The 23,807-nt window shown below is 58.4% G+C and overlaps 1 protein-coding gene across 6 annotated transcripts; it reads left to right on the forward strand.

Annotated features, from left to right (window-relative positions):
* Positions 1-25: 25 nt before the first annotated feature.
* Positions 26-16,165, forward strand: FHOD1 (formin homology 2 domain containing 1). 6 transcript variants are annotated; one of them, XM_064459186.1, is made up of 25 exons: positions 26-254; positions 6,212-6,318; positions 6,455-6,519; positions 7,852-7,919; positions 8,025-8,130; positions 8,334-8,428; positions 8,847-8,958; positions 9,052-9,146; positions 9,243-9,386; positions 9,506-9,723; positions 9,879-9,989; positions 10,247-10,270; positions 10,798-10,851; positions 11,290-11,456; positions 11,716-12,297; positions 12,370-12,665; positions 12,934-13,086; positions 13,246-13,428; positions 13,700-13,819; positions 14,009-14,170; positions 14,271-14,461; positions 14,542-14,734; positions 14,813-14,966; positions 15,053-15,229; positions 15,746-16,165. In XM_064459186.1, exons 1-25 carry the CDS (start codon positions 84-86, stop codon positions 15,826-15,828), a joined length of 3,831 nt encoding a protein of 1,276 aa, XP_064315256.1. In that variant the 5' UTR covers positions 26-83; the 3' UTR covers positions 15,829-16,165. The 6 variants fall into 6 exon arrangements, with proteins under 6 accessions (XP_064315256.1, XP_064315258.1, XP_064315255.1 ...); XM_064459188.1 differs by having other exon boundaries at positions 11,716-12,264; XM_064459185.1 differs by having other exon boundaries at positions 11,716-12,665.
* Positions 16,166-23,807: the final 7,642 nt, after the last annotated feature.

The raw sequence follows: 23,807 nt of genomic DNA on the forward strand, positions 1-23,807 counted from the left end.
GGCTGGGGCGGGGCCGGGCGGGGCGGGGCCTCACCAGCCCCACCTCCGAGCGGAGCGGGACGGAGCGGAGCGGAGGCGCTGCCATGGTGGAGGCGGCGGTGCTATGTCGGGTGCAGTACCTGGAGGACGCGGATCCCTTCGGCTGCGGCAGCTTCCCGGAGCCGCGGCGAGCCCCGGTTTACGCCGTGGCGGAGGCGCTGGCTCTGGGGGCGCAGCTGCCCGCCCTGCACCGCCTGCTCGGGGCCCCGCTGCCGGTGAGGGGGAGCCGGGGTCGGGCGGGGAAGGCGCCGGGTAGGCACCGGGCGGGGAGGTTGAGGAGGGAATTCTCGGCTGGAAGGAGCAGGGAAGCGAGGGTTGGGGCGCTGTCCCCCCGCCGGAGCCCGGGCAGCGCTCCTGGTGTGAGTCACGGCGGAGTCCCTGAGCCCCTGCAGGAGCTGCCAGCTCTCGGCCGGCCCCGGATGAGTCGGCGGGGAGGAAGAGGATGTGCTTGCTCAGAGCAGGCAGGAACCCGGGCAGGGGGAAGCAGGATGAGGGCAGGCGTTCATCCCCATGTCGCCGGGGCTGAGCCAGGCAGTGTGCTCTCACCCTAGCGTTCCCCTTCTACGCCAGCTACCGGGAAAGGGAAGTCCGCTTCAACGGGAGCACGCCGGCTCCCTAACGCGGGGGGCCCGCCGGCGTTCCCGCTCGCTGCAGCACGTGGGCTTTGGGGAGGTGACGGTGGAGCCGGAGGGCTACCAGTCCCTTGCCACTCTGGTTTGAGAGCAGCTTTGCTGCCAGAGAGTGGCACGGAAATTCGTGCTGAGCAATTTCCTCCTGCCGGGGCAGGTGAGTGGAGGCCCTGCACCCCTCACGCACCCCTCGCTGTGCTGCAGGAAGGAGCAGGGGCTGCCCTGGAGGGAAGACCCAGCTGAAGTGAGGCACTGTGTCTTGCCTGCATGTTCTCAGGCCTGATCCAGGCTGGGAGGGAGGGACTGGGGAGCAGAGGAGATGAGGGATGCTCCCTCCTGGGTGTCTTCTGTTGGTGTGATGCTTTCAGAGTGTCCTTTACAGGGTGGGGAATGGGCTTGTATTCCTCCTTATGAAGGCAGGACCTAGCAAAGCTTTGACAATGGCTGAGTATCTCTGTCTTGCAGGAGTGCAGGCAAGGGACCTGGGCAGGCCTGGAGCCAGGTGGGAGAGCTGAGGGTGGCAGGAGGGGGAAATCACCTTGGTGTGCCTGGTGTGAGCTTGCTGGCCCACCAGGGGAGAGGGGATCACTGTGAGACCTTTGCCTACACCAAAAACCCTCCCTTTTATCCCCCTTTTCATTTTTCTTGGAGCACAGCAAGCAGCATCTCATGTCATCGCTGTCATGGGATTTTTAGGTGGTGACTAAATGGAGTTTGTTTGGGAACAAACAGCCCCGAGACATGACGAATGGAGCAAACTCAAATTTCAGGCATGTGCTCTCCTCCCGGGTCAGGAGCTGGCTGTAACGGGATCACCAGCCCAGGGTGCTGCTGTGGTGGCACGGGGTGCGGGAAGAGCTGGACACGGCATTCCCAAGGGCAGGAGCCTTACAAGGAGGTCCTGTGCACAGCAGAGGCGAGTTGACCCTGGGATTTCAGGCTCTGTTCTCTGCCTAAGCCACGCTCTGGATGTTTTTTTTTCTGTAGTTTCACTGCATCACACCATGACCCTTGGCAAAATCACAGCCAAGTGGCTAGGACCCCGCTCTGCATTTATAAGCCATATTCCTGCTTTATAGAGGTTATATAGGCTATAAGTCATGCTGCCTTTATTACATGGAGTTTTCTGAGCCAGCGAGGGCTGTGGTATATCTCAGCCTGACAAGCTGGGATGCTGGCTGGGGTTTGCATGAGCCAATGTCTTCTTCGGGTGCCTCTTGCAGCAGGATTTACAGCCTGCAGAGTGAGATCAGTCTCCCAAACCACTCAGTTAAGTCCAAATTTGGAGCTGGCACCCCAGAGCCATGCAGACGTTGTCATCCTGGCACAACCAGCCGAAATATCCCTTTGTGCCAGGTAGCGCTCGGCTCCATTACTTGTTCCCCTAAAATTAGTAAATGGTCAGATTTTTCCCAAGGAACTGGCTGTAAAAAAAAAAAAAAATTGTCTGGGGATGCCCAGTGCCAGGCTTGTCCTCCTGGGCAGCACGCCTGGAGCTGCAAAGCGCTGGGAGGAGGATGCAACAGCTAGGAGGGAGCTATGCTCCCTCACGTTTTCAGAGGAGGACCGAACTGCAGGCACCCAGGGGATGAGCTGCCATGAGGGTCATGTTGGGTCCTGCCCTCCCTGAGCACAGCAAAGCTGCTCCCTGAGCAGCCTGTCCTGCCCCATGACACCCTCAGTGCTTCCTTTCCCCGAGTATGACCCGCCACTGATGACTTTTTCATGCTCTCCGGAAAGCATGTTTGTGCTTGAAAATACCTTCCCGCTTTGTTTGCCGCTGCTGCATTGTTCTGCTCCAGGTCGATACTATCTTCTTCTGCTTTCCAGCATTTTTCTAGTACCCCTGGGTGATGCTCGCACCGGGTGTGGGGGTTTTCTGAACCCCCCCCACAGGCAGGTTTTGGCAGGGCAGGTTTTTTTGGCTGTCCCTTCAGTTCCCAAAGGCCACTGCGCTCCCTTGTCCCCAGCACTACCTCACCTCTAAATCCAGGGATTTTTCCAAACAATTGCAAAACCCAGTGGGCTGGAGCTTTACTTTCCCCTACCTCCCCTGGAAACCTGGGCAAGAGCAAACAGCTCACTGACCTCGGTGACATAAGCCTGTCCTTCCACTCGCTGAGGGTTCTCGGGCTTGATAGAGGAAAGCTGCTGGGTGCACTCACAGAGGGGCTTCACTGATGTGTTTGCTCCACTTAACCTCTGGCAAGCATGAAAGCGGTGAGATGGAGTTGTCGGCAACTGCCTTCCCCCTGACTTAACTGCCTTGAAACTCTGCTGTCTGCTTCTTGCCGAATGCTTGGAGCCAAGTGCTGGTGCTCAGCAGCCTCCAGCACTCCCTGGCTCCCAGCATGGTCCTCGTGCGAATCCTGGGATAAGAGCTGTGGCCAGGCATGTGTGCCATGGCTTTACCAGGACACCAGCTGCTTGCCAGGACTGGGGACCTCCTGCTGTTGATGAGAAATGAGGGATCTGGTAATGAGCAACAAGTCTGTCTGGAGGAGCTTCGAGAGGAATGCATATGAGCAAGTGTGCAGTTCTAGGCCAACTCTGGGTGACCTCCACAGACCCCCTCTGGCCTAGGTATTTTTTCCCCCCCTGTGATAAGGCAATGGCAGCACTCCCATCCACTTGCCACCATCCATCAGGCAGAAGTGGGCAGGAGGCAGGGACTGAGGCAATAAACACCTCTCTTAGCCCTGAAACTGAATCGTGGTGACTGCCTTTGGTTGCTGGCTAGGGTTGCTCCTGCAGTGTAGCTCTATAAACTATCAATCCCTGTGTATTTGGGGAGGGTGGGCAGAGGTTTGTGATGCCGGGTGTTTCTGACCTGCAGTGCTGTGAGTTTAACTGCTGCCTTGAGCTTGAATGCTGCCTTAACTGGAGCAAATATATATTTCTGTAATTTCCCCTATAGCCTTCCTAGAAGAGCCGCAGTGATGTTGGGAAACTGTGGTTACTGCAAAAAGAAAGTGTTAGAGAGGGGGGGAAAGGTGTTTCCTCTGCTGGCAGATAAAGAGGATATTCACCGCCCAGCCTTGGAGCATCCTCCAGCATGGGGATGCTGTGATAGGGGTGAGCAGGAAGATGTGATGCCGAGGTGGGTGGCATGAGTGCAGCTGTGGGTGGAGGATGTCTCTGGCTCAGAGGTGGAGATGTCTCCATCACACCCCTGTGGTTTGGGCTGGGGGGACAGTCCCTCTGCAGGAGGAGACAGTTTTCCGTGGGGACTCACTTGCCTGGCACGTGTGTCCTTACTGATATTCGAAGAAGGCCACAGCTGCTGGGAGTTGGTAGGATCAGGCACATCCGTGTGTTTCCACCTTCCCCATGACTCAGATTTGAGGCAACAGGGTGGATGGAGGACATCAGTGCCATTGCAGGATGGCTGGGGCTTCCAGGAGCCATGGGCTGAAGGTATGAGCATGGGATGCTCTCCTCCTCCCCCAGCTCCACTTTGCCTGCAAGTCCCATGACCCTCAAAGCTTAGCTCATTTTAAAATGGTTTTACAGACGGGAGACAGATGGATCACAGCCACCCTGCGCCGGGAGCTGTTAGTACCCTGTGGCCCCAATGTGCTGTCCCCAGCAGCGCAACCCCAAGGACCTGGCTCAGATCCTGCATAGTTCAAACCCTCATCTGAGGGCACAGGAGTAACCCCAGCCCTGAGGCAGTTGGTGCTCCCTGGTGCAGAAGGGCTGCCCTGGGATTTTTGGCAGGGCAGCGTGAGCCTGGGACAGCACATCTCCATCCCTGGGGTTTGGTGCTCACCAGGGGTAGTTGCAGCCAAACCCAGGCCCAGCGCTCAGAGCATCTCTCGTGGGGAGCACTGCCAAACTCGCATGGGAAGCATGCGGGGTCACGTCCCAGGGGTTTGGCCTGCCCCACCAGCTGGGACATGTCACTGCCTGGTAGGAGCTAGGGATGTTAACTCCGGCTTGCCAGGGCTCTGGCAGCCCAGAGAAGGCAAAGATTTTGTGCTGGATCTGTGAATTCTCTTCACTGTGTTTGAGTGCCCAAAAGGATGCAGGAGGGGTCTCCTGTGCCCAGGAGGATGCGGGGTTGGCCAGGAGAACCCTTTCCCTGTGCAGGAATTTAAGCTTTCCCCAGCAAACAAACCCCGCATGGGGTCAGCATTGGTGACACCTGCCACAGAGGCAGAGCTAGCAGCCAGGAGCCTCTGCTGTGTGCCAGCAGCCTGTGTTTGGTGCACGTTGCCATGGCTGGCTGGCGTGGCCAGCAACCACAGAGGTGGAGCAAGACGCTAACAACATAACAACTGCGTTCAACCCAACGGCAGTGGGTTGCTGCCAAATTGCCCATTATCCTGAGGCTTAGTGAGGGTCATTAATTATTTGAGTGCATGTGGCATTCTTATTTTGCCCTCTGGTTTTAAAGCCATGCTAACAGTGAAGTCATACGTGTGAGCTCTTGCATCATCATGTGACTTGGGGAGATGGGGCTTTCATGGAAAGCAATCCCAGTGAGATGCAGGAGCCATACCCAGCGTTGCTCTGGGTCGCCAGCCTGCCTGAGGGCGGCCAGGGCAGGTTTTTATATAAAACAGAATAATAGGGCTTTATTCCCAGTCCTCAGCTCCCTAGGTGGTTACACAGCAAATTTGGAAAGGAGCATCAATTCCTCAGAGGTGGGGTGAGCTAGGAGAGGCGGGGGCTGCAAACACTTTAGGAACAGGACCAGTGGTGTGGCAGGAGTGCTGGCAAGGCCAGGCAGGCACTGCCCTCCCTCTGCTTTCACTCATGCCTGGAGGGCAAACTGCCCTGTCCCATGGGAATCTTGCCCAGGAGCCCTGCCTGGGTCCTGCTGGGTGCCAGATGTCTCCAGGGCTTTGTGGGTGCCATGCCTGGGGCACATCTGCGTGCTGTGCCCACTGGCTGGGGTGTGCTATGGGTGCTGTGTGCAGATTTTTGGAGGAGATGCCCTCACCCCAGCCTTGCTTTGGACTCTGCTTTTCCCTGCCCCACTGGAACATGCCATGTGGCCACAGGCTAAACCAGAGACTGTGTCAGCCAGAGGACATCCCTGTGGGATTTGCCCTGTTTTAGGGTATCCCTGGCCAGGCTGGGTGCCTTGGCAGTTCCTGCAGAGCCAGTTCCTGCAGGCGAAGGCAATTCATCTGCCCAGGCAAAGGCACCAGCCCAGGGAGGAGATGAACCTGCCCCAGTCGCACCCTGGCTGACTAAGGGTAGCCCCAGGGAGTGGATCAGTCTCTTGCTGTGGCTCCTGCCCAAGGGATTGCCAAGGAGCCTGGCGGCAGCAGGGCCAACCTCACTTTGCCTTTTCACAGCCTGGGGCTCCATGTTTCTTCCCAGTTTGCTGCCAGGCTGGGGTGGAGGCTGCTGGGGCATCTCCCTGTGGGGCCAGCGCTTGGGGACAGGGTGGGACCTGCCACCCCACTCTGGGATGCTGCTGCCTTGTGGGTTCGGTGTGGCCAGAAGGGTGACCTGAGGATGCTGCATCCTCCGGGAGCTGGGAGGGCTGTGGTAGGCACAGGGGCTCAGCCAGCTCTCTGCATCCCCAGCTGGAGGATTGCACGCTGCAGGTCTCACCCTCCGGACACTACCTGGACCTTGACTTGTCCCTGCTGGAGCAGAAGGACGATCTGGAGGGTTTCTACGAGGAGGTCAGGTGAGGCGTGCAGGGTGCCCAAGCCCTGCAGGGATGGGACATGGGGATCCCAAGTGCATGTGAGCACTGGGGACCGTGGGCTGGGGCCACGGTGGTCCCGCTACAGGTGCTCAGGTGGTGTTTTGCCCCACCCTAGGAAGGGGAGACGGCCGACTCTGATCCTGCGCACACAGCTCTCTGTCCGAGTCCATGCTATCATTGGTGAGTCAGGGATGCTCCTTCCCCTGGGCTGGCACAGTTCCAGCACCTTTTCACTCCACAGTGAATTTTGTCTGGGCTTTCTGTGATGGAGAGAGGAAGCAATACAGCCCAAGGCTGCTCCTGCCCCAAAACCCCCTGCCCAGAGGTGCAGGGACATGGGCACATGCTGGGTTAATCCCATCCTTCCTCAGACTGTGACTTTTGACTCTTCAGCTGGGGGCCCACCGCCCACTGCAGATATTCTGGGTCATTCAGGCAAGCACTAAGTATAGCTTTGCAGAAGACAAACATATCACTCAAGCGCAGCAGAAAGCACTGCTGCAGCTTTGGGCAGCCCACTCAGGTCCTGCAAAATATTTAGGAGCAGGGTAAAAACAAGAGCTGAGCAGAGCAATGCTGGCTGGGCATCAGCTTCCCGAGTGGTGTGGGAAGGGGCACAGCACAGAGCCCTTTCCCTGCAGGAAGGCCAGGGTCATGGTCGTGCTCTTTGCTAGTGGTTCCCAGGCTCTGGCTGAGCCCCAGGCTGCTCTGCTTTCTCTCTGGGCTGCTCTGACAAGCTGATAAGCAAGCAGAGGAAGCTGTTGGGACCTTGTGTTTTACAGACATCAGTGAGTCCAGAGGGCTCCCTGGACAGCTTGATTTTGGCTTGGTACAACTAAAGCTGACCCAAATATCTTGGGATGCTCAGATAACTCAGTTTTTGGATGCAGGAAGCACTGGCTCCCAATGCCTTTGGTCTCTACTAGTTTAAGTGGGGCTTTTTGGCTTCCCGTTGCTCTGGCTCCTCTGTGCTGGCTCCTGCCCACAGGCACTGTCCCCATGAGCATGTAGTCTCCATCCAGCCTCCAGCCTGGTGACTGTCCTTGTGTCCCCAAGCAGCTGGTGTCATGCTGCTGTCCTTCCCATCTCTATCCTGCAGCTCCTCCCAAGCCCCAGGGCTGCTGGGGGTTCTGGGACTAAGCCAGGGCTCTCTCTGGGGAGGGATGGCTAAATGTAGCTCTGCCTCCTGCCTGTGTTCCTGTTTCAGTTCTGCACAGGAAACCAGAGGGGATATTTATGTCATTGCTGAGCAGAAAAAAAAAAAAAAAAGGAAAAAAAAAAAAAAGGAAATAGGGAGGTGGCAAGGCTGAAATAAGTAGTTGTGGAGCTGCAGCAGCTTCCACCCTGCATGTCTGACAGCCAGGCAGTGCTGGCATCCTGGGGTGACAGCATAGGGGTGGAGCTGGGATGCAGGGATTTCCCAGGCAGCCAGGAGCATTTCGGAGCCCTGGTTCAGCTGGGGCTGAATGTTGTAGGTCAGGCCATCGCGCCACATCTTTCCTTTCCTTCCAGAGAAGCTGTACAACTCACAGGGGCCAGAGCTGCGGCGATCCCTCTTCTCCCTCAAGCAGCTCTTTCAGGTACAGTGATGCCGGGGTGCTGGGAGAGTCGAGGGGGCTCCCATGGGGCTGGCTGGCCACCCCTGACTCCCCATGCTGGGGTAATGCCTGGCGTTCGCCCTGCAGGAGGACAAGGACCTGGTGCCAGAGTTTGTGAACCTGGAAGGGTTGACGTGCCTGATCAAAGTGGGGGCAGAGGCTGACCAGAACTACCAGAATTACATCCTTCGGGGTTGGTATTTGGGTACAGGGCACCTCTCATTCCCAGGGAGAAAGGCTGGCCCTTGGAGAGGCAAGCAAGCTAGTTTGCTTGGGCTACCTTGCAGGCAGCTGCCAGACCTTGCCCTTGTTGTGGCGATGTTGTGTGGGGCTAGAAAAGCCCTACCCCTGCCTGCTGCAGCCCTGCCGTGACCCTGCCCGCTGTCTGCCTTGCAGCCTTGAGCCAGATCATGCTCTTCGTGGATGGGATGCAGGGTGTCATCAACCACAACGAGACTGTCCAGTGGCTGTACACGCTGTCGGGAAGCCCAGTAAGCCTCTGGCTGCCCTTGCAGGCCTGCCTGTGCCCCCTGGTGCACCTGACTTCTCTGCCTGTGGCTGTCCCCTTGCACTGTCCCTCAGGGGTACCCCACACTGCCTTTGGGCTCGGCTCCCTGGTACCTTTGGGTATGTTGGGTCCTGCTCCCACCCATCTGAAAGTCACCCAGGGTCCCAGAGCTCCCCATCCTGATGTGACCATGCTCTTGGGTGCAGAGCTTTGAGTAAGAGAGGGTCCCGTTCTGGGTCCTTTCCCAGTGCCCCATGGCCATCAGCTTCACAGCTACAGGCCGGTCCCTGGCCCCACAGCAAAGCCACCAGCCCTGGGGCATGGGCACAGCCACCCCGCAGCGCCCTGGCATCACAGTGGCAGCCCCCTGCCACTGTCCCATCTGCCATCCCATGTCCCAGTTTCGCCTGGTGGTGAAGATGGCGCTTAAGCTGCTGCTGGTGTTTGTGGAATACACGGAGCCCAATGCCCTGCTCCTCATCCATGCCATCAATGCCGTGGACCAGGCGAGAGGTGGGTGCGGATCTAGCCACCTGTGAGGTCCTCACTGAGGGATGGTGTCCCCGGTACAGCTCGCATGTCACCTTCGCGTGTTGCTTTTCTCAGGCACGTGCCCATGGTCCAACCTGATGGCCATCCTGGAGCAACGCAACGGAGCTGACACGGAACTGCTGGTGTTTGCCATGACGCTGATCAACAAGGTCCAGGGGGGTGGCAGGGCATCCCTGTGATGCCATGCTGGTGGGTCTCAGCGTGGGTCACACTGGTTCCAGCAGCATTCCTCTGGTCATGCTCAGACGCTGGCAGCCCTCCCAGACCAGGACACCTTCTACGACGTGACGGACTGCCTGGAGCAGCAGGGCATGGAGCGGGTGGTGCAGCAGTACCTGGGCAGCAAGGGCACTGACCTCGACTTGAAGCAGCAGTTCATGCTCTATGAAGTGAGCGGGGCTCCCATGGGATCTGGCCACGTGCTAAGTCCTGTGGCAGTGAGGAGGGCAGACTTGTGGGGTGGCAGGGGTGCGGTGCCTGGTGCCATGTCCCTCTGGTCCCCCTGCAGAGTTCTCTCAAGCTGGAGGATGATGTGGAAGAGCTGCCCTCGGGGGGACGCAAGGAGCGGAGGAGGACAGATGAGGGCCGGCGTGGGTGGCGATCCCAGGGTGGCTGCCTGGAGCCCAGCCTTGATGCTCAGCCACTGCTGGAGTCTTCTGGCACCCCAAAGAAGCAGCCCCCCAGCAAGGATACCCTGGCTGTCCCCACACCGAGCAGCCTGGCAGGGTAAGTATAGCTGGAGGTGGCCTGTGGCAAGGATGCTCCTGGGATGGTGAAGATGCTGGGATGCAGCATGAGCAGCGCTTGAGTCCATTCCTGTTGCCAGGGTGGAGGGCAGCCCTGCAGGACCTGCTCTCACTCGCTGTCACCTCTTCTTCCAGACCCTGTTCCAGCAGCATCTACAACAGTGCATCCAGCGTGCGGCTGGCCCTGGGCTCCCCCTCAGCTAAGAAGGAGCAGCTCCTAGGCCCAGGCGAGCGCAGTGTCTACAAGTAAGCAGCTGTGAGGCTCTGGGTGCACGGGGGGTCCCCCTGGAGCTGCAGGGGGGGGTCCCAGGGGGAAACAGGGTCTGGGCAAGCACTGGGGCTGGAGGGAATCATGACAGGGGAGTGGGCATCTGAGAGGGTCTCGCCAGGGCTCCAGGGTGTCCTTCAGGCACACACACCTCTGTTCCAGCTCCTCCTCGCTGCTCCTCTCTGGCCATGCTTGCCCTCTCCTCTGCCCACTCTTTCTATCTTTCCTTTTGCAGGCTGCACCAAACTGCTCCTGTCTGGTAAGTGCCCAAGCACTACATGCATGTGCTCCCTCCTGGCATGATGCTCCGGTGGGAGCGGGCACTGCCCTGCCCCACTCGCTGCCCCTTGCACTCACCTCGCTGCCCCCATCCCTCACCTCTCCCTCCGAGCCCTGCCTGTGGGACCCCAACCCGCTCCCCCAGTTGCCAGCATCCCCTATGGGGTGATGGCACCCTCTGATCTCTGACCCATTCTGCAGTGAGATGTCCCTTCTAGTTGCACAGCCTGCCCTAGGGCTGGCAGGGGGTTGGTATTGCTATCCTGGTGGCAAAGTGGGTGGCTCTGGTGGCAGACACAGTGCCCTGTCTTGCTAGCACCCAATGCCTTGTGGTGCCTGGGCAGGAGGGGACACACTGGGGCTCTCCCAGCTCCCCATGAACCCCAGGGCCATAGGGTGATGGCAGGGCAAGGGTCCCATGCTGGACGGCTGCCAGGTGGGTGTGTGCAGGAGACACAAGCCCTGGGGGGCTGCCGGCAGTGGGGACTAACCCCTGTTTTCCCTCAGGCAGGAGGATGCCCCCTCCTTGCATGGGGACAAGCCTATTTTGAGGAAGTTTGAGTAAGTAGAGGCATGCGTGTGTCTCCAGGCATGCGCTTCCTCGAGCCAGCGTACCTGGCTGGGCTCCAGCCACGCAGGGCATGAGGAGCAGGAGGGTGCCCACAAGTCTCTGTCCAGGTGCCCTCCTGGTTTTTGTAGCTTTTGGGTGAAGGTTGCAGTGAGCACCAGGTCTGTTGGGGCCAACAGGTGACGGCACCCTGACAGCATGAGCCTTCGGCTCCCATAGAGCTGCAGCATCCCTGTCCCTGAGTCATGGTGGCACCACCTGCAGGGCTTGGAGTAGGTTGAATCCTCTGGGTCCCTGATGTGGTGTGGCCAGTGCAGGGGCTTCTGTTCTGTGGGGCTAGCTGTGCAGTGTGGCATGGTGTGGTTTGCCCATCATCTCCATGGTCCCCAACCCTGCCTTGCTCCTGGCTGACGTCCACCCCTGTCTCGCAGAGCTCGCTTCTTGGAGAACCTGGCTGCAGCCCAGAAGGAGAAGATATCTTCCATGGCGAAAGGACGGCTTGATGTCCTCGGGGATGCTGCGCTGGAGCATCCCACTGCTCTCACATGGGACAGGGACAGTGGCACCCCTGAGCCTGGGATGGAGCTACCCAGCATAAGTAGGTGCTGCTGGGGTGTGTGTTCCCAACTCTGGGCTCATCAGGGTCCCTGGGGTAGGCCTTAGTGGCCTCTCTGCCCCCAGCCCATGCCTGTGATACTCAGAGCCATGGAGGAGCTGGATGGTACCTCCCCATCCCGCTCTGAACACTGGCAACTGAGGACACCCCACCAGGGAGCAGGACCCCAACTCTATGTGCAGCCTAGCAGCACCTGCCTCCTCCAGGTGGTCTTTCACAGCCTCTCCCTCTCTTCCTGCAGGGTCTCGCCTGGCTCAGCTGGACACCACTGACTCCTGCAGCACCATCTCCTCTGACACCAAGTTTATGCTGGACATGCTCTACGCCAAGGGCTCCTCAGAGCCAGGGAGGGAGAAGGTCTTCCCAGAGGTCCTGTCATCCCCCCTGGTCCAGGGTGAGGTGGAGATGAATGCTGAGGGAGGTGGTGGCCAGGAGCAGGAGAGCACCTGGCTCCATGGCAGGGCTCCAGACAGGCCAGTGGCCAGTGCCCACACAAAGCTGGCGTGTGCTATGTCCAGTGTAGATGCTGAGACCCACACACAGAAGCTGGAGGGTACCGGGATGATGCCCATCAAGAAGGACGTGGAGCTGACATGGGAGCGTCTGGAGGCCAGCCCCATGCAACTGAAGATCAAGGACCTGGACTTTACTGATCTGGGCGAAGAAGATGACTTTGACATCCTGGACACGGGGCCCATGGCCAATGGCTCCTTCCTCCCTCCCAGCATCGAAGCGAAGAATGCTGGAGCTCTTATGGTTCCCCCTCCACCTCCTGCCATCCCTGGCGGCCCTCCACCTCCACCTCCTGCCATCCCTGGCGGCCCTCCACCTCCACCTCCTGCCATCCCTGGCGACCCTCCACCTCCACCTCCTGGCATCCCTGGCGACCCTCCACCTCCACCTCCTGCCATCCCTGGCTGCCCACCACCTCCACCTCCACCTCCTGCCATTCCCGGCTGCCCGCCCCCACCAGGGCTGCCAGGCCTCTCAGCAATGGATGGCCCCTCCCAGGCCAAGAAGAAGAGGACAGTAAAGCTCTTCTGGAAGGAGCTGAAGCAGCTGAATCTCACTGTGGGGGCGGGCAGGTTTGGCCAGGCGACGCTGTGGGAGTCCCTGCAAAACGTTGAGGTCAATTCTGCCAAACTGGAGCATCTCTTTGAGTCACGGTCAAAGGAAGTGCCAACTTCGAAGGTACCAGCAGGCTGGCACCCATCAGCCAAGGGGACTTGAGGAGTGGGATGAGAACTCTTAGTTCCTGTGAGGTCCCTAGGCATGTACTGTCACCCTGCCCTATGCTGAGGATGGATAATGACAGTCTGGAGGCTTGGTGGGAACAGTGATGGGTAGTGTGCAGGTTTGGCTCACCCCCGGGCCCCTGATCAGCTCCCCGTGTCTGTGGTGTTTTCATGAAGGCAAGTCCTTTGCGTGGTAGTCCTCATCCATCCTGATCTCTCTGCAGAAGGCCATTGATGGGAAGAAGGTGGTGATCGTGCTGGACCCCAAGAGGAGCAATGCAATCAACATTGGTCTCACAGTGCTGCCACCTGTCCACATCATCAAGACGGCCGTGCTCAACTTCGACGAGTTTGCAGTCAATAAGGAAGGGATTGAGGTGAGCACAAGAGAAGCTTGGCCCCTCTGAGGCCCTCATGTGTGTTATTTCCCCTGACCAGGAGGCCTCCATGCCATGATGCCTGCGCTGCCAGCCCTGGGGTGACGCTTCCTGTGGTGATGTGCCTGGAGTCTAACACATCCTTCTTTGCCTCTCTAGAAAATCCTGACCATGGTCCCAACCGAGGAGGAGAAGCAGAAGATCCAGGAGGCCCAGCTGGCCAACCCTGATGTGCCCTTGGGCTCTGCAGAGCAGTTCCTGCTTGCCCTGTCTTCCATCAGTGACCTCACGGCCAGGCTCCAGCTCTGGGCCTTCAAGCTGGACTACGAGAGCCTGGAGCAGGTACAGAGCCATGCACCCCATCTGCCATCTGCCCTCCCACCACTGCCAGCCCCAGCAGTGCTGAGTGTGGAGCCATGCATGTTCCTGGTGGGGACCAGCCATGTCCAGGTATGGGAGGTGCCATCCTGGCTGGGGACAGGCTGCAAGTCCCCAAGACAAGCATGGGCTTGGGCTGACCATGAGGTAGTTGTCCTCATGGGCAAGGGCAAATGGTGAAGCTCCCAAGGGAGAGGTTGGCCAAGGGATCTCACCTGCCTCTCTTCTCACCCAGGAGATTGCAGAGCCTCTCTTTGATCTGAAGGTGGGAATGGAGCAGCTGGCCAGAAACCACACCTTCAAGTGCATCCTGGCCACGCTGCTGGCCATGGGCAACTTCTTGAACGGCTCCCAGGTGAGGAGCAGGGTGTGGAGGGACATGGCCTGTCTTGAGTGCTGCAAGGACAGGACCAGCCGTGGTGCATGAGTACCCAAGAGGGACCATGGGAAGCCTGGGACAGTGTCTGAGGCAGGGTGGACCTGCAGACTGGAGGTCTGCTGGAGGAGGGATGCAGAGGCCCTGCTGAGTCCATTGGGGTTTCAGAGCAGAGGCTTTGAGCTGGGCTACCTGGAGAAGGTCTCGGAAGTGAAGGACACGGTGCACCGGCAGTCCCTGCTCCACCATCTTTGCCAGATGGTGGTAGAGAAGTTCCCAGAAACCACTGACCTCTACTCAGAGATTGCCTCCATCACCCGCTCCGCCAAGGTGAGGCAAGCCAGATGACACCTGGGCAAAGAGAGGGTGTGGGCCGCATGGTTGCCCAGCTCCACCAGCACAAATGAGGGCTGACGTCTCACTCTTCCAGGTTGACTTTGATGAGCTGGCCAACAGCCTGGTGCAGCTGGAGCGGAGGTGCAGGGCCTCCTGGGACAACCTGAAAGTGATTGCCAAGCACGAGACCAAGCCAGTGCTGAAGAGCAAGCTGACGGACTTCCTCAAGGACAGCACCCAGCGCATTGTCGTCCTGAAGGTGGTGCACAGGCGCGTCCTCAACAGGTCAGTGGCTCGAGGTCCTGGGGATGCAGCAGGAACCCCACGGTCCTGTTGGTGGTCTGCCACGACTGATGTCACCACAGGTTTCACTCCTTCCTGCTGTACCTGGGGTACCCGGCAAGCGCGGCACGGGACGTGAAGGTGACGCCTATCTGCAAGCTGCTGCGGGAGTTTGCCCTGGAGTACCGCACCTGCCGGGAGCGCGTCCTTCAGCAGCAGAAGAAACGGGCTGCCCACCGCGAGCGCAACAAGACCCGAGGGCGACTCATCACTGAGGTACGGGGTGCTCGGCTGGCCGCCACCACCAGGCAATGCTCCCCAGGCCCCCAACACCTGACTCTCCTCCCTCTGCAGACCGAGAAGTTCTCTGGCATCACCGAGGCTACTTCGCCACCTGCCGTGGTGTCCAGTGGCCCCGAGGAGCAGATGGAAGCAGGTCACGAAAGCATGAAAAGCCTGCTGACCTCCCCCATGGACACCCCTGCCCGCCGCAGCCGGGGCAGCCGGGGTAGGAGTGGGGTGGCAGAGGCACTCAAGGCATGCCTGGCTGGCTGAGCACAGCTGATGCCAGCATCCCTGTTGGTCCCCATGCAGGGACAGGGCACACCACCCCGGCCCAGGGCTCTCCAGCCCAGGAGGACGTTGCCAGCTCCCCAGACGATGCTTCGGATGAAATCATGGACCGGCTGGTGAAATCAGTGACTCACAATGCGAACCCCCGGCCATGCGCGAACAAGGAGCGCAGGAGGTCCCGTGGTAATAGGAAGTCCTGTAAGTCCCATCCCTGTCCGCATGCCCTGTCCCATCTCTGTCCCTGTCTTTTCTCATCTCTGTCCCTGTCCCATCTCCATGTCTCTGTCCCAACTCTGTGGCCCTGTTCCTGCGCGTTCTCCCTGTACTCTGTACCATCTCAGGTGTCCCTGTCCCCATACCCTGTCCCACCTCTATGGCCCTGTATCTGTACTGTGTCCTGTGGCCCTGCCCAGGTGCTCTTTCCCATCTTTGTGCCCCTGTCCCCATTTCCTGTCTTATCCCTGCATCGCTGTTCCTGTGCTCTGTCCCCATGCCCTGCCTGGCTCCTTCCCTACTGGCTAGCCCTGACCTCCCATGTTGAGCCCACCAGGCCATGGCAGGAGGTACCCTGAGGCCAGACCATGCCACTGCACCCCATTGCCACCCTTCCCCTCCCCAGCATGCCAGGGCCGCCATGTCCAGGCAGGTACCCAGCACATGTGGGGAGCCTGGTGCTACTCATGCTGCCAGTGTCATGCTCTCCTCTTCCTGCAGTGAGGCGGACGCTGAAGAGTGGGCTCAGCGATGAACTGGTGCAGGCACTGGGCCTGGGGCAGGCACCTGGCATGGACGTTTGAGGGGCCTGAGGGGGCTTGTGCTGCTCCCCACTGCTGGCAGCCCCAGGGCAGGAAGTGGGGCAGCCCCTGACGCTCCAGGACTGGCATGCTCTGCACCCTTGGTTTCGCCTTGCTTTTCCCTGCTGGCCTCCAGCTTCTGAAGGTGCAGGCACAGGATGGAAGTGATGCCGCGGAGCTGGTGGCCGGGATGGAGGATGCTCAGCACCCGTGCATGGATGTGGAGGCTCAGGGTTCATCTTCTCAACAGTATTAGAGGGTTCTAGAGGCTGGACCCAGACGCCCTTGGAGAACTGGGTCTGGCCCTTGGCTGATGTGGTAATATAGTGAACTGACTTCCTGCCTGTGTCCCTTGTCCTTGCGCTTGGGTCACCCCACTGCTGGGCTGGGATGCTGGAGGCTCTTGATGCCATGGGCTGGTGCAGGCAGCACTGAGGGCGGTGGCAGGAGGGAAGGGGTGATGCTTCCTCCAGCATCCCTAGGGCAGCTGTTGCCATGGTCCTCAGCAGAACCTGGGTGCTGCTGGAGATGTCCCAGGGTTGGCCCTGCCTGGGGATCCCAGTGTCCTCATGCCCTGCAGAGCCTTGAGAGGCTGGGGCCATTTGGTACTCCCCCTGGACTAAGCCAGCATCCCTCCTGCTGCATCCCCAGCCCTGTTGCCTGGGGCAAGCACTCAGCCTGCAGCCGCCAGCCCTGTGGCTTGTAGGCACCATCATTCCTACCAGGGACAGCACAACCTGCACTGGGACACCCAGGGACCCTGCCAGAAGGAGTGAAGACTGCTGCCATGCTCAAGGCTGCACACTCAAGGGTAGTAGCGGTGGCTCGAGCACAAGGCCACAGAGTAGTAAAACCAAGGATCTATGCTCCACCTCAAACCTCACCTCTCCCTTACAAACCTCTCCTGGGGGATTTTAGCCAGACTAGGACCTGGGTCCAAGACAGGGTTCTTCCCCTCCCAGAGCAACCACCTTGCCCCCTGCAAACCTGGCCCTGGCCAAGCTGCAAGTCTCAGAAGCATCTCCCTGTGCTTGGCAGAGATGGGCTGCCTCATGATGTAAATGCAGCCAGGGCAGCATCTGCCTGTCCCTGTGAGGCCTGGGAGATGTCCAGGCAGGAACATGGCCCCTCCTGGTCCAGTGCTGCTTGTACCATCCCAGGCATGGATTAAAACCCTTCAGGTGCTAGATGCTTGGTGGGTGCCATTTCTGCACATCCCCTTCTGCCAGTTGTAGTGCTTCAGGCACTGTCACCCATGACAGAGGTATTTGAGAACAATGTCATATCGTCAACCACAGCAGCTCCACCTCAGCACTGCCCTGGTGTTGCCTCCAGCCCTTGAATCCTGCACAGCAGGTCTCTGCAGCTTTCAAGGAATGAAGGAAAAACTCCACCAGGCAGGTCAGCTTCTTCCTCCTGGCTTATCTCTGCCCAGGGTTGTCCCTCACCCATGAGACTGGATGTACCGGTGCTCTCAGAGGAGCCAGGCAGTGCTAGCCCACCCCAGCTTGCAAGGTGCCTGTGATGGTCCTGGCTGGCTTTGGGGACAGTAGGATGCCTTGCCAAGGGCTGCAGGTGTCTCAGAGGTGCCCAGGACATGCTCTGGCTCTCCTCTCCTGTGAGTGCTTGACTAGGGTCCCCAAAAAAGAGGATGAAGAGATCATGGACAGATGAGAAAGGAGAAAAGTGTAGAAAAGCATCTGCCTAACATGCTGCACTTGCTTCCAGTACCCAAAGTGACATTATACATGTGACAACCCCAGGATTGTCACTCCCTTGGGCTCACTGGGGGAAACTGAGGCAGGGTGCTGGTGAATACCCTTGGGCGTGCACACCCCCCCCCGAGGTTTGGCAGCACTCAGGGCTGCTGTGTCCTCAGTGAAGGCCTCTGCCAACCTATTTTTTTTTCCAGCTGGTTTTTTTTTTGCAGCCTTGGTGATATTTCCAGGATGCTGGGCCCAGCCCCAGTCACACACTGCCCTTGAGTGGCGCCTGAAGTGCTTGGCTTGGCCACAGCACAAGTGGCTTATGCCAAAAAACACCAGGCAGGCACAGACACCCCAGAAAGAAGAGGTGGTGGGATGCCGGAGACTCCTTTGCGAGCAGAAGCAGGTTCATAGGCTGCCATATGAGGCTTGGTGGGGAGCTGGGACATGTGTGGCCTCAGGCAGCATCAGCAGAGTCAGGGTGATGCGCCCCCGTGAGGATGCTCCAGGTGGGATGAGGTGACCCTGCACCTCACAGCACCCAACATCCCCATTCCTGCTTGCACGACAGCTCAGCCCCTGTGTGACTCCTGCCCATACCAGCCCGGGGCCACCAGCCGTGTCCTGCTGCCACGAGGGGGCACGGCGACCACGCACACAGGGAGGCCACCCAAAATGATGCTTTGCGTCCTGCCACTCTTCGGATGCTCGCCTGCTGGCATTCAGTTTGCTGTTCTCCCCTCCCAGGCACCCAGGAGGGCTGTACCCTGCTTCCCCCGCCTTGGCGAGACATCCTGACACTTCTGTGTCTGTGTCCCCGATGGAATGACAGCCATGTCCTTGGTCCCAGCCATTCATCTGGCTGGTAGGGACACGCTCCTGTCTCCCTGTGCTCTGCTGCCTCTCCAGCACTTGTCCCTGGCCCCCATCTCACCCTGGCCCCCTTCCAGGCAGTGGGGAGGAGCAGGGGACAGCAGGGATGAGCCTGCCTCCACTTGCTGTCGGATTTACCTTCTTCTGTAGCAGTTTGTCAGCAGAGACCCACTTTCACCCCTTACAGAGTCTGTGCTGGAAGACATGCCATGCCTCTTCCATCCCACCCTGCCAGCCCTTTCCACAGGACTGTCCCAGCACAGGATCCTCTTAGCCGCCGTGCTCCGAGATCAGCTTCAGCCTCAGGCCGTGTGGGCACATTCCCTGCTGCCTTCCTCGAGCTTGACTGGGGATCACCCACAGTCACACACATGCCATGAAGCCCCACTGTCTCACACAAGAAGCACCATTCCCACCAGGGACAGCACAACCTCACCTTTGTTCAAGGATTGGAGCCATCCAGAGAACTTCTTGCAAGTGCTGGTGTATCCTGGCCACCTTCCAGGAGCATCATGATCATCTGCCCCCCCAAAATCCTCCTACCATCTCAGCTGGAGGACTCCTCCTCTATCTCCTGGCCCCAGCCCTCTTAAGCAACTCCAGGCTGGCAGCATGCTCCATTCTGCAACCACCTTCTCCAGCAGGATGGAGGCAAGGGGCAGGAACCAGGTCACAGCTGCCATGACCTACTGCCCTCTCTGCCGGAGGCAGAGGTGGCAAGATGTCACCTGGAGCATGGCCCAGCCAGATTCCCATGGGATCTGTCTCATGGCCAAGGGGGAGCCACATTTGCCCTGTCCCTATAACCCTAATATTGAGGTAGATGCCCTGTGATCAGCACAGGAGACACGGGAGATAGGAGGGTGATGCTGGGCTGGCAAAGCAAACCTGGCTTGGGTACCACGCATGCCCAAGGAGGTGGCAGATGCCAAGTACCAGGCATTAGTGGAGCTGGGAGCACTTTGGAGTGTTCCCAGCCACCCCAAAGGAGCAAGGTCCCTGCAGCCCAAAAGCAGCTCTTGTTTGGAGAACTGTGGTTCTCCAGAAACTGGTGGTTTTGGGCCAGAAAGTCCAGCTGGTAAAGGGGCTGTCAAATCCACATGGGTGAGCAGGCATGGTAACATGGGGCCCTCACCAAGGCAGAAAACCTTGAGGTCAGGCTGGGGAGTGGCTTCCCAGAAGGTGAAACCTTTCCCAAAGCCATGAACGTGGCTGGAAACAGAACTATGTTTTGTAAATACCTGGGGATCCAGTACAACCTGAAAAAACAAGTCAGAGACAGGAATTTTCCAAAGATGAGGGGATTTGCAAAGAGCCAGATCCAGGGTCAGCACTTGGCTGGATGCTCCATGCTGCCAACAGTGCTGTCCTGGGGAGCAACCCTGATAATCCCTGAAGGAGCTGCTCCAGCTGCAGCACCCTGGGAGCACAGAGGTCCTGCCAGGAGCTGGGGAGAGGTTTGGGCTGCACCCACCATCCCTGCAGATGGAGCATCAAAGCCTGGGGCTCAAGCTGATCCCACCAACGTGGCATCAGATGCATGGGATGATGGGCACAAACAGTTGCTGGTGTTTTGCAGCAGCAAAACATAAAGAAAGCCCAAAAGAAAGTCCCTGGTCACGGCCCAAAGTAAGTTGGAAACAAGGAATAGAAAGTCCTGGGGGGAGAAGGGGGAGAAGATCCTAGCACAGGAGCTGAGGTGGTTCCGTGGGTGGCTGTGGCTCAGGTTGGCCATTGTGTGGGAAGTGCCCCTAGGCTGGGCTTTGGTACACCCAGTTTTCCATGCTCTGGGCTTGGGGAAGGATCATGGGGACATAAAACTGCTGGGTGCAGGAAAGCTTTCCTGGAGCTGAGCCTGGCTTAGCTGAATCACAGCCACCCAAGGATCTGCCCTCCCCAAAGCAAGCTGTCAGTTACAGAGAGTTCTCACTCCATCAGCAAAGTCCAACTAGAACCAGTAGAACAGCACAAGTTCAGTGGTGGGACACAAATACTTGATGCTGGGAGTAATTAATCACTGTTCTCTGCAAGACGCTTTGGGTCAAAATGAGAGTTAATTCCAGACAGTGCAACGGCCTTTGTCACCCCTAAACTGTCTCCAACCCAGACACCAATGGGCTCCCACATCTTCACTGCAAAGGATGGTGTCACATCGATCCGGAGGGCTCTTTGAGGACATGGAGAGAGAAGCCCCATCTGCTTTAGTTATTGAGGAACGTTTCCAGCATCCCCTTTCCCATGGGCTTGATGGTCCATGGTAGGTACCACAAGTGAAATCCAAGAGGGTCCCAGCTCCATGGTTCCCTCTCCAGAGACAACTGCTTCCAGGGAAGGACTATACCCCATGGCCTGTGCAAGGAAGCAAGTGCTGGCACAAGTCTCCATCAGCACTGAACACACAAAAGTGCCCTGTTAAGTACTCACTTGGGTGGTGTCTCCTAAGGAGATAATACCAGTGGAAGAAGGACTTGCTCTTTTGGGGATTAAGTACCTGTGGGAGCAGTGTGGATGAGTCACATCCCTCATGGGCTTAAAGCCCCAGGAAATGGCTCATGGCACTTCAAAAACAATGTAATGAATCTTCTGCAGATGAGATTAGGGAGTGGAACAAAATCTCAAAACCTGTTAGTCATGGGAGGCTCCACTGAGCTGGAGGAACAGCCTAGGGCAAGGGTAGCACTAGGAAGATGTGTGTGTGTGTCCCGGGGGACCAATGTGAGCAGCACCAGGAAGGGTGTGGGAAGTGGCTGCAGTCGAACCAGCCCCATTTCCCCTGAAAAAGGTGAGCTGTAATTAGCAAAAGGTACAGAAGAGCTCAAGTAGGTCAAAAGGTAATGGGGCTACCACCAGCGTTTCCTAACAGTGCAGCATGGCTGGGAGGCACCCTCCGGTGTTGAGCAACGGGAAGACAAACAAGGCCAGGCACTGCCTTCAAGGGAATAGCCACCAAGGTCACCCTAACCTCACACCAGCCTTTTTGGGGCAGCTGGGGGATGGCCAAGGCTGGCAAAAGGTGCTGGTGGTCCAGCTCCACCCCACAGGACCTCTTGGTGACAGCAGCCATGGAAAGCTCTGACTGTGACCATCTACAACCCATCTTGAGGTATCCCACAAGAACGGTATCCTGAGGTCTGGAAGGGATGGATGGATGGACACCCAACCCAAGTCTGAAGGAGATGCATGAATTCACATTGCAATTTGGGAATGGCCACATTTGCCCTTGCTGAAACACCATCATCACTACGGGCTTTATGTTCAGGCTGTCTCTGTAAAGTACCATATCCCTGGCCGTGCTCCCTTGCATGCCCCAGTAGCTTTGGCTTGGCTGGTGTGGCAAGGGACACGATCTCTGGAGACCATGTCTTTGGAAAACCTTTCTCCAACTGGGTTTTTCAAGCCCTGGTGAAGTGATAGGTGGGGGTGTTTAACAGGGTCCTCTTCAGAGCCCGAGTTCCCCAAGGCTCTGCCTTATGGCCACCTCCATTGTTTTCACTGAGTTGAGTAGCCCAGTGCTGCAAGCGAGCGCATTCCTGCAGGAGAGCCTGCAGCCATGCTGTTGGGAACATCCCTCCTCCTCCTCTACCTGACCAGCATTCCTGTCATTCCCCTGCCTGGAAGAGCAGGGCTGCAAACCCAGCCGGGTCCCACCACCACACACCGGCAAAACCACCCCAGCCTGTTTGATGCTGCACTTCTGCAGCATTGCTGCCACTGTCGCCACTGATGAAATGTGTTTTTCCACCTGTATCGGCGAGGTTGTTTCCAAGAAGGACGGCACAGGCACCCAGTTCCATTGCCACCACCATGCCAGGGCTCACGGGGTCTGGCAGGGGTGGCCAGCACCAACAGCAGCCCAGCTGACAGATTCTGGGTCCTCCAGGATCGGAGACTGGTGTTGATGCTGGCACATGAAAGCCTCTCACCTTCCACATAGAAGGCACCAAGGGTCAGGCCCACAGTAGAGACACACAAAGGATCACTGAGTACAGAGACTTGGTGAAATATTAAAGCAGGTGCTTAATAAAGCAAGCCCAGCAGCAGCAATTACCCTGTGTAATAAACCTGGAAAAGAGAGGACTTTGTCCCGATGGCTGGGGCGGTGCAGGGAGATCCTGCCAGCCCTCACCAGCGGTGGCACGAACCTGGCACCCGTCACTGCACAGCAGGACTTCCCTTGAGCCTCAAGGCACCAGGTGGGGCAAGCCAGGAGCTGACCTTCCAGCACAGCTCCCTGCACCACAGCCCCCAGAATAAAGCTGGGTAGCCAGGTGACAGGGTGCTGCCTGCTCTGGGTGGTGAACAAAGAGTGGGATGTTGAGAAATGGTTTGGTATCACCCAGGGGTCATTAGCCCCACATTGCAGGGAGCGATTCACACCTTACCTGCCTGCTCCAGGCGCTGGGAGAAACCTGAGCACGGCTAGCCAAGGCACCGGGACCCAGGCAGCACATAGCCCAGCACCTGTATGGGCATCACCCAGCAGATGCAGGTCCGGGGGCACCACCCTGTGAGGGGAGATACCAATGGAGGAGTGGCCCTGAGGGGAGGCTGTGCCCTGTGCTCCCCCTGTCTCAGCAGGATGTGGGTGCTCGTGGCACTGGTTCTGGGTCTGGCAGTGGCAGGGGACCCGCCCGCCTGCTGAGCAGGGCTGAATGCACTGCTGCTTCCGGCTGGGTAGCAATGCCCAGCACCAGCACTGAGCCAAGCTGAGCCGGGCAGAACCAAGCCAAGCTGAGCTGTGCCAAGCCATGCCATGTTGAGCCATGCTGAGCTAAGCTGAGCTGAGCTGTGCTGTAGGTGGCATGACATCTCAAGCCATGATGAACCAAGTCAAGCCATGCTGACCCAAGCTGAGTTGAGCTGAGCTGTGCCTGCCTAGGTGGCATGATGTGCCGAGCCACGCTGAACTGAGCTGAGCCATGCTGTGACAAGCCAAGCTGTGCTGTGTCAAGCTGTGCTGAATCGAGCTGAGCCAAGCTGAGCTGTGCTGAGCCGAGCTGTGCCCACCTAGGTGGCATGATGTCCTGAACTCTGCTGAGCTGAGCCATGCTGTCCGTGGCATGATGATCTGAGCCATGCTGAACTGAGTTGAGCTGAGCCGTGCCAAACTGAGCCATGCCCACCTAGGTGGCATGACGCCAAGCCATGCTGAGCCAAGCTGAATTGAACTGTGGCCAAGCTGAACTGTGCTGAGCCAAGCTGTGCCCACCTAGGTGGCATGATGTCCTGAGTCGAGCTGAGCCATGCCAAGCCGAGTCGTGCCTACCTAGGTGGCATGATGTCAAGCGCTACTGAGCTGAGCCGAACTGGGCTGTGCTGAGATGAGCTGCGCTGAGTGGAGCTGTGCTCACCTAGGTGGCACGATGTCCCAAGCCACGCTGAGCTGAGCTGAGCCAGGCTGTA

Source organism: Phalacrocorax carbo, chromosome 8, assembly GCF_963921805.1.
Source record: "Phalacrocorax carbo chromosome 8, bPhaCar2.1, whole genome shotgun sequence".
In the NCBI taxonomy this organism is placed as follows: domain Eukaryota; kingdom Metazoa; phylum Chordata; class Aves; order Suliformes; family Phalacrocoracidae; genus Phalacrocorax; species Phalacrocorax carbo.